General features: G+C 35.6%; 1 protein-coding gene across 1 annotated transcript in view; it reads left to right on the plus strand.

Moving 5' to 3' along the window:
* The first annotated feature begins 13,158 nt into the window (after nucleotides 1-13,158).
* The window catches only part of LOC127839969 (uncharacterized), a 28,728-nt gene continuing 27,401 nt past the window's right edge, over nucleotides 13,159-14,485 (plus strand). Inside the window, exon 1 of the mRNA XM_052368361.1 lies at nucleotides 13,159-13,363. Coding sequence (XP_052224321.1) covers nucleotides 13,159-13,363 — 205 coding nt within the window. The remainder of the gene's footprint in view (nucleotides 13,364-14,485) is intronic.

Genomic DNA, 14,485 nt, shown 5'->3' on the forward strand with positions numbered 1-14,485 from the left:
GTCGGACATTTGTGGATTGTTCTTATATATGATAAATGACAAAGCTACAGTCTTAACAAGCTGTTTTATGTACAAATTCGAACCTTTACTAAGTGTAGCATTGCCCTTAGTACACACGACTGCCGTCTCTACATTATGAACAAGTGTGGTAAAATAAGTTTATAATTGCATGACGACTGACTGTCCGCTTTTCTGTCCGAATCCTAAATGTTATTTGTCGAGTCAAAAGTGTCTTTGGTGTGAGAATATGCTATGTGTACATAATTATCTTTCCAGACAGATCATAGAGAACATTATATTATTGTACATTTTCGTTGATTGCCATTAAAGATTAAAAAGGAGTCAGGCTTGTATTGTGTATTTATATTTTGTGGTAAAAATATTCCCTTTATAAGTGATATGCATTAGAAAAGTCATTTTCGACTGAATGTAGCTCGTCTGGGCGGTTCGGAAAATAGTTTTAGAACCAATTTTTGCATTTATGTCATCAATGATTATCAAGTTGGTTTCCTGGAACGAAATTTGTTGACTCAAATAAACATGTTATGATTTATTGTTGTTTATTTCTTCTAATCTGTTTTCTTAGATATCAGCATTTATGCTGAATCATATAACACAGAAGTTTCACAAATGTATTATATACGAGTTATTGCAATATGAACGATTAATTGGGACCCATTTTTATGTATACATGCCCATTCCGTGTATGCATGCACTTTGATGTATGCATTAACGGTTTTACTGTTTTAGTTATGTATATTCTTTAAAATCGTTCATGTTTCTATATTCAATTTCATAAGACAGCGGTTTAATTTTTCATTCGTCGATTTCGTTTAAAGGAAAAAACTTAATGAAGTGCCATGAATTGATAAATAGGAACTTATTGGAATTCAACATCTGTCAATTATGCGTACAATAAAGAAATACTATATATAAGCCACTGAGATTATACGAGTATTACACTTTGGTACCACAAGATCATATCAACATAGAAAATCTTTTAGTAACAACAATATTGCTGGAAAGTGCAGCTATAGAAAAAAAATCGTCCCAACTTTGATATAAACGCCCTATACAGTAAAATAGCGGACGATCACGTTATACAAATAGCGACAACTGATCGGATGATACAAGGTATGTAATAATTATACATGTTTTATGTTTTACATATAGATTTGATTTATTAAAGACAACACCTTTTGCTTTGGTAGAGCTAATCGTATTTAAAGAATAGGGTAACAATGTCTAATGATTGCTTACTTACCGATTACCGAGTTCTAGAAGAAACAAGCTGCACCATGCATATTTTAGACCTTTTACCACTTAGGGTGACCTTTGAGTAAGAGCGCATGGGTTGTGCGTGACACGTCTATTCCACATTTTGAACATGTGTAGTAAACTACATGTATTGTCAATATTATATGATGAATTATCAGGTTAAAGTATATACAATAAGAAGTATTGCATATTTGACATTTGACCAACATACTTGACGTTGACTTTTGATCCGCGGAGACTGCTCTTACAGGCAAATACTATTTTTCCTCATGGTAAACATTTTCGTTTTGTTATTGTAAAACTGCACCTCTGGTTGCTATAGACCTTTGGTCTAGGTGACTTGGATCTTTCTTTCGACATGCCGTCATAACACGGTAAAATTATTTAGAATTTGATTCTACAAGCTGTATTATGGGTGGGCATATGTGAATTTTTTTTATATATGATGAATGACGAAGCTACAGTCTTAACAAGCTGTTTTATGTCACAGTTTGAAGCTTTGCCTATAAGTGTAAGCTTTGACCTTCGTACACACAACAGCCGTCTCTACATTTTGAACACTTGTGGTAAAATAGGTTTCTAATTGCATGACGACTGACTGTCCGCTTTTCCGTACGAATCCTAAATGTTTTTTTCTCGACTCAAAAGAGACTTCGGTGTGAGAATATGCTGTGGTTACATAATTATCTTTCCAGACAGATAATACAGAACATTGTATTATTGTTTACTTTTATTGAACTTCTTTTCTTAATGTTATGTTATTGAAGATTAAAAAGGATTCAAACCTTTATTGTGTATTTATAATATGCATCAGAAAAGTCATTTCCGATTGAATGTAGCTCGTCTGGGCGGTTCGGGAAGGAGTCTTAGAACCAAGTTTTGCATTTATGTCATCAATTATCATCAAGTTGGGTTTCTGGTAAGTAACAAATTTATACAAATAAACATCTTATGATTGATTGGTATTTCTGTGTTCTTATCTATTTCCTTAGATATCAGCATTAAAACTAATTCATATACCACGGGAGATTCACAAATGTATTATATACATATTCTTAAAAAATAAACCAGATTGATAAATGTAACAACATCTATATTTTCAATATTCACAGTATTTCCTTTTCTTTAAATATTTCTATACTTTATTAAAGAAATAGTTTGACTAATTTACAGATTTGCTTTCTTTTGAAATTTTGTCTGTAATTTTGATCCCAACTAAACACTGATGCGATAAAAAATATATTGCATGTTTTATAATAAATAAATAAAATGTATTCATAAACAATATCGTACTAAATATGATATTTTCAAATAATGTTTTAGTCTTTAAATGTGTATTTATAGTTGTTCTTACAGAGATGATTTAAATCACAATCGAAGGACTTGATTTGTATGTAAATTAGACTGCAAACAAGGGTACCAAGGTTCGTGTATATACCGTCTGTTCGTTCCGTCTTTTAAATTACATGCTAAAGTAATTGTTGCCCCCTATGGTTCCGTACTAAATACGCACGAACAACATTATATAGTGCTTTAATAATTGATATAAGAAAACGGACTTGATTTTTCATAAGCGTAATTGCATGCTGCCTTTTAATGCGGTATAATCCATCTTGCAGGGCATCGAGGTCAGTACTTAGTCAGCGTGACACGGAATCGTCCTATTGCTATGGCATATGCACAGGTTAAACAAGAAATAGCGTTCGTTGTTTGCTACAACATTAATGCACGATAGGGTACATCATTTTAACAAACATATTCACTTGACTTGATTTTTAATGTTTTAAAAACATAAATATTATATACGCAATTTTTCGCTTATTTAATAAGATATTCCAAACACTCGACGAATGAAGTTTGCATAAATATAATAATGCACGAAGCTTTAAATGATTCATATACACGAGTCAAATAGCTGTGTACGACAATGCACTTTAATATATCTGTTCAAAGTACGCGAGCGTATACATTTACATTTACATTTTAAAGATGTATGAATGATTCTGATAAGACCATTACATCTATGTTTGTATTGCATTTTCATCATTGTATTTGTGCGTTTGAGCTATTAATAAATAGTAATTAATATATAATATTGTATAATAGATCACTTAATCTTGCTACATCTCGTATTGGTATGGGTGTGATTCAGCTTAGAAATATGGGGAATACATATTCCCAACGATGCTCTTTGATCGCCTTGATCAATATAAAACATAAAACTAGACACAGATTGTAATAAACATATCACCACAGTTAAACATTAATGCTTTTGCATTCATATGTTTGCAGAAAATAATAGCAAAGGAAACAGTTTTATGTCAAACATGAAGGTAAATATCTGGTTACTAAAAAAGCTGTTGGCATAAAACGCTGGATATATTCTTGACAGTAATGCAGTTGTTTTGTTTAGTTGTTGTTGTGACGTGTCCTTATCTTTTTTCCTTTTGTTTAATTCCTTCCAACTGTGAACCTTTACTTTGGTCATCTTGTCATACATGTTTGTTTCACCGTTTTTTCGATTCTTGACAAACTCATCTCTTGTGTCCTTTGTTCTCAACATCATTTTTTTTTGCTTCATTCCTTAGACATTTCTTTGATACAATATTGGATAGATTATCACCCTTGTCTTTGAATGGATTATAGTCATTAAGTTATTTTATCAACTTTTCTACATTAATATCTTGCCTTGTTTCATGCGACGTATTTAGCTGGTGACGCTTTTTGGAGGATGTAGCTGTATTGCCAATCATGGTGTATGTTTTCTTCTTTCTGAAATCTTTGACAACTCTGGTGCAGCCAGACAGTATCTGAATAGTGTGATAAGCTAAGTTGTGATTCCTGATATACCACCACCACCCTTAATTTTCCTATTCTGGTATTCCTGTGAATGATCAGTCTTATAGAAATAATTGGAATTGTATTCTGGGAGCTGTATGCAAAGTCTCCCCTCAGTAGACTTATCCATATCTCTGGCTCTATTTCCTTCGATTCGTACGACCTAGCAAAAAATTCTGGTATGTTCTGTGCATAATCTAAACGGTTAAAAGCGAAGAAGTACGTGCTTAGCCTTTCTAATAATGCTAAAACAGTAACAGTTCTTTATCTTTAATGGACCTTTGAAATGCTAATAATGTCATAACTTATCGAATGTAACCTTTGTAGTAAGCATACATAGGATGCTGTTCATTTTCTTTATCAAAATCTGCCAGCTGCTTTTCTATATTAATGGATTCAATTGTAATGTTCAGATCTTGGTGAGCTTTCTTTATTTCTTCATGTGAACCAGACTGCAAGACACAATTAAGATTGCTGAAGTCTGCAATTCATGCCTCATATACTCTTTTGCGGCTTTCAAAGAAAGCTGACAGCCACAGGTCTGTATATACTTGAAGTGTTGTCTCATGGGCTTCCATAGCCCTGTTATAGTGGCTTCCGCTTTTGATAAGATTACAAACAAAATCACAATAGAGCCCACTCTTCACCCACAGGTCATTGATACCACTGTTTTCTATAGTCTTCCAAACAATCTTGTGTGGAATGGCCCAGGGGCCAACCACCTTTTTCCACCATAGTGTTGGGGATCAATATATTCTAGTTTTTATGCTTTCTTATACAGATCCATATCAAAGGTTACTATTATTTTGCCTGAATCAGGACATGCTATTTTATAAAGGTCATACATGTTCTATAGAACAGTCACTAAGGTTTTCCAATCATTTGCAGTAGATTTAATGATGGGTAATGCATGTCCCTTGTCATTGATACTGTTTTTCAAGTCTTGAGATGTTATCAAAAAGTTGTATACCCTCCATACTGGGATTGTTGTTCTGTTCTGGTCGTATCAACAAGTTTATCTCCATTGTCAATCTGTCAAACCAGGCATAAGGAGTAATTAGTTCTGGCACGTTTATCCGGTGGTGGAGAATCTATCATTATTCTCTGAAATATACACAGAATATTTTAAATCTTTAATACATTGACACAATTCATTCTCGTTTAATAAATTAAGTACTATACAAAAATGTACGGTTGAATTTGTTGATTATTATAGCAAGAATAGAGATAAAATATCCGAGTACAGGTACCCATCCGACCACTACTACACTTTTTTTTTGCCATGATGGATTTACAAAGAAAACAATATCATAAAATTTTGCATAAATGCTTTGCAAAGTGGTATTAAAGGAGAATAACATAAAATCAATCCAATAAATTACCCTGCAATGATGTAAATGAGAAAAACAAAATGTTGTCAGCTAATTATTTTTGTCAAATGTAATGGCGGAATATAACAAAGGGAAACAACTATTTAATTTGTTTTATTGTGTGATAACAAAAAGGGAAGAAACTTATATTCAACAAAATTACTACCACTGGATATAGATCTAATTTGAGAGAAATTGCAGTAAAGACTTACCTTTCTTTCAAAGTTCTTTTAGCCTTTGACTCATCTTGTCCCAATTGTACTCATACAGATACTTTTTAAAGATGTTATGCTTATTGTTTTGATGAAAGAAGAATGCATTTTGACATCTACCTATATATACATTCTTAAAAGGGATACATATTTGGTTCCAATAGTATCTGACCCTCTAAATTATCAGAAATAAGCATGAAAAAAATATCTTTGCTTGGCTTTTTCCTTAAAAATTTTATGATTTTTCAATCATTTTTATATTCATTAATATGCAAACGAGTACATTCAAATGGGTTATTTATAGAAATAATGTACGGTGTCTAAGGAACATTTTGACACATTATGGTCATTTCATACCCATACATGTCCAAGTTATTAGAAGATTTCTGCCGTGCTACCATTGTCCATGGCGGCCTTTTTGAAATACAAGATGGCCGCTAAAATATTGACATTTTGAGCTTAATAAAATTATTGGACCTAGAGGGTCATAGAATGAAATAAACACAGTTTAAAAAAATCTAATAAAAGTAAAATCTTTGACCTACAAATTAACCATCTAAAATGGACAAATAGGAGTGTGTGTTTTTTAAATAGCATTAAACTGAAAGGTTATTGAGTTTCTGAAACCGCTGGATGCAGACGGCGTAAGTGCTTGGTGGATTTACCAGGCAGGCGTTGCATATAAGCCGATAGTTAGTAGATAATCTGTAGATACACCCTTTGATGTACATTTTACCAAAAGGATGAAGACATCCCACGCTGTTCTAGCAGATCCGGCGAAATAGTGTGCGGAAGATATTACCACATATGGCCGATCTGGAGAAATTATGTTGAGATGGTATTATCGCAAGCTTTGATGCACATGCCAACCGTAATTGGAGGATTGCGCAAACATCTCTGGCATATCTAGTTGTATTGTGGAGCGGGTGTATTATCGCAAGCTTTGATACACATGTCAACAGTAATTGGAGGATAACCCAAGCATTTCTGGCATATCTGGTTGTATTGTGGTGCGAGCATATTATCGGAAGCTTTGATAAACATGTCCACTGTAATTGGAGGATTGCCTAAGCATGTCTGGCATATCTGGTTGTATTGTGGAGCGGGTGGATAATCGAAAGCTTTGATAGACATGTCAACTGTAATTGGAGGATTGTCCAGGATTTTCTGGCATATCTGGTTGTATTGTGGTACGAGCGTATTATCGCAAGCTTTGATACACATGTCAAATGTAATTGGAAGATTGCCCAGGCATTTCTGGCATATCTGGTTGTATTATGGCACAGGTGTATTATCGAAAGCTATGATACACATGTCAACTGTAATTGGAGGAATGCCTAAGCATGTCTGGCATATCTGGTTGTATTGTGGAGCGGGTGGATTTAGGCAAGCTTTGATAAACATGTTAACTGTAATTGGAAAATTGCCCAAGCATTTCTGGCATATCTGGTTGTATTGTGGTGCGAGCGTATTATCGGAAGCTTTGATACACATGTCAACTGTAATTGGAGGATTGCCTAAGCATGTCTATCATATCTAGTTGTATTGTGGAGCGGGTAGATTATCGAAAGCTTTGATACACATGTCAACTGTAATTTGAGGATTGCCATGCATTTCTGGCATATCTGGTTGTATTGTGGTACGAGCGTATTATCGCAAGCTTTGATACACATGTCAACTGTAATTGGAAGATTGCCCAGGCATTTCTGGCATATCTGGTTGTAGTATGGTACAGGTGTATTATCGCAAGCTATGATACACATGTCAACTGTAATTGGAGGATTGCCTAAGCATGTCTGGCATATCGTGCTGTATTGGTGAGCGGGTGGATTAAGGCAAGCTTTGATACACATGTCAACTGTAATTGGAGGATTGCCCAAGCATTTCTGGCATATCTGGTTGTATTGTGGTGCGAGCGTATTATCGGAAGCTTTGATACACATGTCAACTGTAATTGGAGGATTGCTTAAGCATGTCTGGCATATCTGGTTGTATTGTGGAGCGGGTTGATTATCGAAAGCTTTGATACACATGATAACTGTAATTGGAGGATTGTCCAGGCATTTATGGCATATCCGGTTGCATTGTGGTACGAGCGTATTATCGCAAGCTTTCATACACATGTAAACTGTAATGTGAAGATTTCCGAGGCATTTCTGGCATATCTGATTGTATTGTGGTACAGGTTTATTATCGCAAGCTATGATACACATGTCAACTGTAATTGGAGGATTGACTAAGCATGTCTGGCATATCTGGTTGTATTGTGGAGCGGGTGGATTATCGCAAGCTTTGATACACATGTTAACTGTAATTGGAGGATTGCCCAAGCATTTCTGGCATATATGGTTGTATTGTGGTTCGAGCGTATTATCACAAGCTTTGATACACATGTCAACCGTAATTGGAGGATGTATTATCGCAAGCTTTGATACACATGTCACCTGTAATTGGAGGATTTCCCAAGCATTTCTGGCATATCTGGTTGTATTGTGGTGCAGCCGTATTATCGCAACCTTTGATACACATGTCAACAGTAATATGAGGAATGCCCAAGCATTTCTTGCATATCTGGTTGTATTGTGGTGCGGGTGCATTATCGCAAGCTTTGATACACATATCAACTGTAATTGGAGGATTGCCCAAGCATTTCTGGCATATCCGGCTGTATTGTGGTGCGGCCGTATTATCGCAAGCTTTGATACACATGTCAACTGTAATTGGAGAATTGCCCAATCATATCTGACATATCTAGTTGTATTGTGGAGCGGGCGTATTATCGAAAGCTTTGATACACATGTCAACTGTAATTTGAGGATTGCCCACGCATCTCTGGCATATCTGGTCGTATTGTGGTGCGAGCGTATTATCACAAGTTTTGATACACATGTCAACCGTCATTGGAGGATTGTCCAAGCATGACTGGCATATCTGGTTGTATTGTGGTGCGAGCGTATTATCACAAGCTTTGATACACTTGTCAACCGTAATTGGAGTATTGCCCAAGCATGTCTGACATATCTAGTTGTATTGTGGAGCGGGCGTATAATCGAAAGCTTTGATACACATGTCAACTGTAATTGGAGGATTGTCAACGCATTTCTGGCATATCTGGTTGTATTGTGGTGCGAGCGTATTATCGCATGCTTTGATAGACATGTTAACAGTAATTGGAGGATAGTCAAAGTATGTCTGGCATATCTGGTTGTATTGTGTTGCGGGCGTATTATCGCAAGCTTTGATACACATGTCAACTGTAATTGGAGGATTACCTAAGCATCTCTGGCATATCTGGTTGTATTGTAGTGCGGGTGTATTATCGCAAGCTTTGATACACATCTCAACCGTAATTGGAGACTTGTCCAAGCTTTTCTGGCATATCTGATTGTATTGTGGTGCGAGCGTATTATCGCAAGCTTTGATACACATGTCAACAGTTATTGGAGGACTGCCAAAGCATTTCTGGCATATCTGGTTGTATTGTGGTGCGGGCGTATTATCGCAAGCTTTGATACACATGTCAACAGTTATTGGAGGACTGCCAAAGCATTTCTGGCATATCTGGTTGTATTGTGTAGCGGTCGTATTATCGCAAGCTTTGATACACATGTCAACAGTAATTGGAGGATTGCCCACACATTTCTGGCATATCTGGTTGTATTGTGGCACATACCTTGTGCAACGCGTTTTATTTTCTAACGTGATTTAATTAAATATAGCATATAAACTATGTTTATTGTTAAATATGTTGCAATTAGTATGCACATTCTTATTTTTTAAATTAAAAACAACGTTATGACTTGATTTGATGATTTACTGCTGAACACACGAATCATGCATGTTGCATATTTATTTTTATTTCAATAGGTAAACGGTAAATCTGTCTATTTCTTGGTATTTTGGCTTTATAGTGTATCTATAAATACTAAGTTAAAATAATACTTAATTGAAACTATTTTGAATTTTATGACACTTTATTTTTAACCAACCCAATTTCTACTTGACTGAAACCACTTAAATTTCATGGCGCTCTTCCATAGACAACAAGTTATAAACAAATTAATGACGTGTTCAAAAGAATACTTATATCATCTTTAATTTTTAAACACCTTTACTTCATCTGCACACACCAACTGAATGTCCATATTTGGAAATCTGGATGCATTATGGAACTTTCATATACCACAGCAGGGATGGAAATTAACGGTTGCTCGTTCGCCCGGGGCGAGTACTTTTTACGTCGGGCGAATGAATCTCAAAAGCCGGTAGTCCGTCCGGGCGAATAGCTTTTTAAAAAGGCCGTTCTGAACAATCGATACATTGCGCGGTATTTCTCAATAACATTTACCCCTCTGGCGTAAAATGGTCTCAGCCAATTAGATCGCGCCGTTCAAATCATCGAATACCCATAAAGTTGACAGCGTCTGACGTCACGATTTACTACTACTACGATGTTTTCTACAATCGATACATTGCGCGGTATTTTTCAATACATGTACCCCTCTGGCGTGAAATGGTCTCAGCCAATTAAATCGCGCCGTTCAAAACATCGAATACCCATAAAGTTGACAGCGTCTGACGTCACCATTTACTACTACTACGATGGTTACTACGCTGTGAACTTTCTGTTCGAAATGGCTGCGTCGTAATAAATTTCAATATGTGGCAGTTCATTCAAGGCGTGTCTCAGCCTGGAAAAAACCACCCTACTGAAAAACGCAAGTATAATCATGATTATGATCAAAATAAACGTAAGCGCGAATTTCAGTTAGGGTGGTTGGAAACTAGGCCTTGGTTGACAAATGATCACGAAAGCGGCATGAAATGCACATATTGTATTGAGCAAGGCATGCAAAATTCTTTTGTAACGGGTTGCTCCTCATTGAAAATCGACAGCATTAAGAAGCACGAACAATCTGATGGACACAAGCGTGCCGCGGCTATTGCGTTAGCAAAGAGCAAGCCAAATTACAATTCTCAAGCTGCAAAAACTCTACAAACATTAAATGCTCAAGTTTTCAATAATCTTTGTAACATGTTCAGAACCTGTCATTGCGATGGCGATTGCTACAACTGTGTTTGATAGAATCTCAACAGAAATATCAAAAAGTAACTTCCTATGCTTAATAGGGGACGGCAGCACGGATGCTGCTATTCAGGAACAAGAACTCTGGTACTTTAGAACTGCTACTGCTGGTAAAATTGTAACATATTTTTTAGGAGTGCATAAACCAGAAAAAGCTGATGCGTCAAGTCTTGTTGGTGGAATAAGGCATTTAGTAAGCACAAACATGTCGTTGAAATGGGATGATGTTTCCTCTAAGCTGGTGGCTCTATCATGCGATGGAGCAAGTGTCATGTTAGGATGCAAAGCAGGAGTTGGGGCACTTCTTCAACAAGAACAGCCATCATTGATTAAAATCCACTGCATGGCCCATCGACTTGAACTTTCTCTCAAGGACATGGCAAAGTCTACTAAATTGTATGTGAAAACTGTTGACACACTCCTGCTGGGCCTTTATTTGTTTTACCATTATAGCAGTTTGAATAGATGAATGTTGAACAGGAGTTATGAAGCTTTGAAGACAACTGGTGATGGCCCATTGCTAATGCCTGTGCGTGTTGGAAGAACTCGATGGATAGCACACACCTTGCGAGCAGTGACTAACATAATTGCAGCTAGCAAGTTTATAGTTGCACATCTTCAGCAGGTAATAAAGGGGTGAATGTAAGATAAACTCATATAAAAAAGGTTATCTTTGAACCTGCAGAAAACATTATGTTAATGTTCTTAAGATACAAAATACATGTGTAATTAGTCGATGCACAATGATTATAATATACATTAAATTTTAAGCAGCACATTTTAAATATAGAATAACGAGTTTCAGTGTATTAAATTTCTCTCTTATCCAGCTGATCTGAGAAAGTCAGCAGTGATGCGAAGGCTAAAGCTCGAGCTTTCCTCAAGCTATTGCAGTCCAGAAGCGTTGCGTACTTCTTGTACTACCTGCTGGATGTCCTTACTCCCTTGAGCCGGATGTCGAAGATGCTCAAGAACAGGCAGGCTGTCCTTGGGGTTCAGCATGCAGAACTCTCTTCAACTATTGATGTTATCAACAAGTACACAGACAGGTAATTTAACTTAACTTTAATTTTATTTTTTTTTGTGTAAACAAGTAATTTAAAACGTGTTTGGCATATATCTTAAATGTATTAAAACAAAGTTGATATTCACTCTTTACAGTGATGGTCCTAATTTGAGGAAGGTACAATCACAGGATCCTGTTTTCAATGATTTGAAGGGTTCTGATGATGAATTTGTATGTGCCAGAAAGCACATGACCCCACTCATTTCCATGTGTATAGAGGAACGGTTTTCGGAATTCTCTAGTCCTGGTGTTGTTCATGCAACTAGAATAGCTGATATAAGTGAATGGCCTAAATCATGGGAGAAGCTTAAAGGTGCAATGTTTAACAAAAATGGTTTCAGTTGAGTTTAATACTTTTGAAGATAAGTTATTGTTTGTTGTTGCCGTTGTAGTTGCTCCAAATTTAAGGAGGATGAAATGTTCATTCTTAATATTGTTAACACACTATTTGCACTTTCATTTACAATAAGTATCACAAATGGTTTAAAATATTTGAGTTTACCCAATCAAATTCATTTAAAGTTATTATAATCTTATAATTTAAAAATCAATCCTGTTCCATAATAAAACATAAAACAAATTAACACAGTCACCAAACCAGTAATGATTTTCCGCATGATGCTGCCTTGCGTTTTGTAAATCTTATTTATCAATAATAAAACATATTAATTTGGATAGTGTTTTAATAATGTTCAATGTTTACCCTTTAGACTATGGTGACCAGGAGCTTCAGGTGCTATTGCAGCATTTCAGCCCTACTCTAGTCAAGGCTGGAGTAAGACCTGCTGAGGCTGAAATGGAGTGGACAATGCTCAAGAAGGAAATCCTCAGGTGCCATTGAGTTTAAATCTTGTTGTCACTGATGACTAGGCAATTAGCAATGAAACAAAAAAATATTAAACATTACTTTTGATAGTTTTGCATTATTTATTTATTTTCTTCTATATTTATTAATAAATATTTAATAAATAATTTCTTTGAAATAAACTTGAATTAAAACAAAGGTACTAAATGCTAGCCAACAGCTATTTAGCGCAATGGCAGTAGTTTTTACTGAATTAATTTAGTAAATTCTGGTTTAAATACTTTTCCAGAAAGATTTTTAATTTATGAAATATGAATTGAATCATTTATGTTTAACTTCAGTAACAAGCTGGCTGACTGGATCTCTGTGAATGATGTGATGGCCAAAAGTTCCCCAATATCTTACCTGTCATTGACCTCATCTTGTCCATATCACCCTCCAGTGCAGAAGCAGAGAGAGGGTTTTCACAATTAAAGCTATTGAAAACGAGACTACGAACAAGAATGACCCAGCCAGTACTGAATAATCTCTTGTGCATCAAACTCGAGGCTCCAGATGTAGAGCACTTTGACCCAACTGATGCGGTTCACAACTGGAACACTAGTGGGATTCGCATGAGGAGACCCATGTTTAAGGACAATAAGTCCAAGGAGCAAATACATGCATACAATGTGGTCAACGTTGATGAAGTAGAAAATGAGACTGACAGTGAACTTGAATTTGACTAGGTGTCTAGCGACTCGTCAGATTCTGATTCGGATGAATCTGAGGTCTTTAATCGCTTGTTAAGCTTTAACGAACCTATGTAAATTATTAGTAGAGCTGCAACATTTCTTTTCATGTATTGACATATGTAACCAAATGTGTTTTCGTGAAATTCTCTTTTGATTCATGTATATCATGTGTATGTGGCAGACTGTGAAAATTATTTACAGTGCCTCAAAATATGATACAGTTAAAATTATTGCATTGCAGCATGTATGAAGACCTTCAAATAAAAGAACTTACTTAACAAGAAAGCTTTGTGTTAATTACAGTGGTCTTGCCTAGTAGGGGTCAACATTAATCTAAAAATGTACATGTAAAAAGTGTGCGTTTGAGGTTAATGATCACATTGTAAGCTTTAACGAAATTGTCAGGTCATGAATAAGTTAAAACAATGTACACAATGTGAAAATTATGTCATTTTATTACCTAGCTGTCTGACCAAACATTGTACGTTCATTAAACAACAAAAATGTATATAAAGTATTAGGAAAGTTCTGGGCTCGTAGGTTTTTCGCTGGGCAACCTAATTTCAGAAGTTGGTTGCCCGTCTGGGCAACCAGCCATATAAAGTTAGTTTCCATCTCTGCACAGGGGTGCAAATAAACTGGACAAAAGCCGAGCGTGGGGATGGTTTTAAGAAAATCAGTTTGTTTGTTTGAAAACATGGATAGCCTACCTAAAAATGTGCATGTTGTTGAGTGAAATTATGCTGATTAAGAAAATAATACATTCGATTTTACTTGGAAAGGTGCCCATTTACAGTTTTAGTCTGCTCTGGCATGTCATGTTGTCTACTTATTTTTTATTGGCGACGGTGCGAACATAAATTAATAATATCATTTTATAGTTCGAAAATTTGATATGTTGAAAGTGTAATTATTTACCAATTTAAAATGTTCGTGTTTTAATATAGCATAATCTACAATGCTCTTTTGAGGTTATAATATACCTAGAAGCCTGAAATAGATAAACCCATTTATGCCTAGTGGACTTTCCCATCCTTCTATATTGGATCAATTTATTTCCAAAATTAGGGATGTCTAGTATATTTATTTCTATATT

Source organism: Dreissena polymorpha, chromosome 7, assembly GCF_020536995.1.
Source record: "Dreissena polymorpha isolate Duluth1 chromosome 7, UMN_Dpol_1.0, whole genome shotgun sequence".
In the NCBI taxonomy this organism is placed as follows: Eukaryota; Metazoa; Mollusca; class Bivalvia; order Myida; family Dreissenidae; genus Dreissena; species Dreissena polymorpha.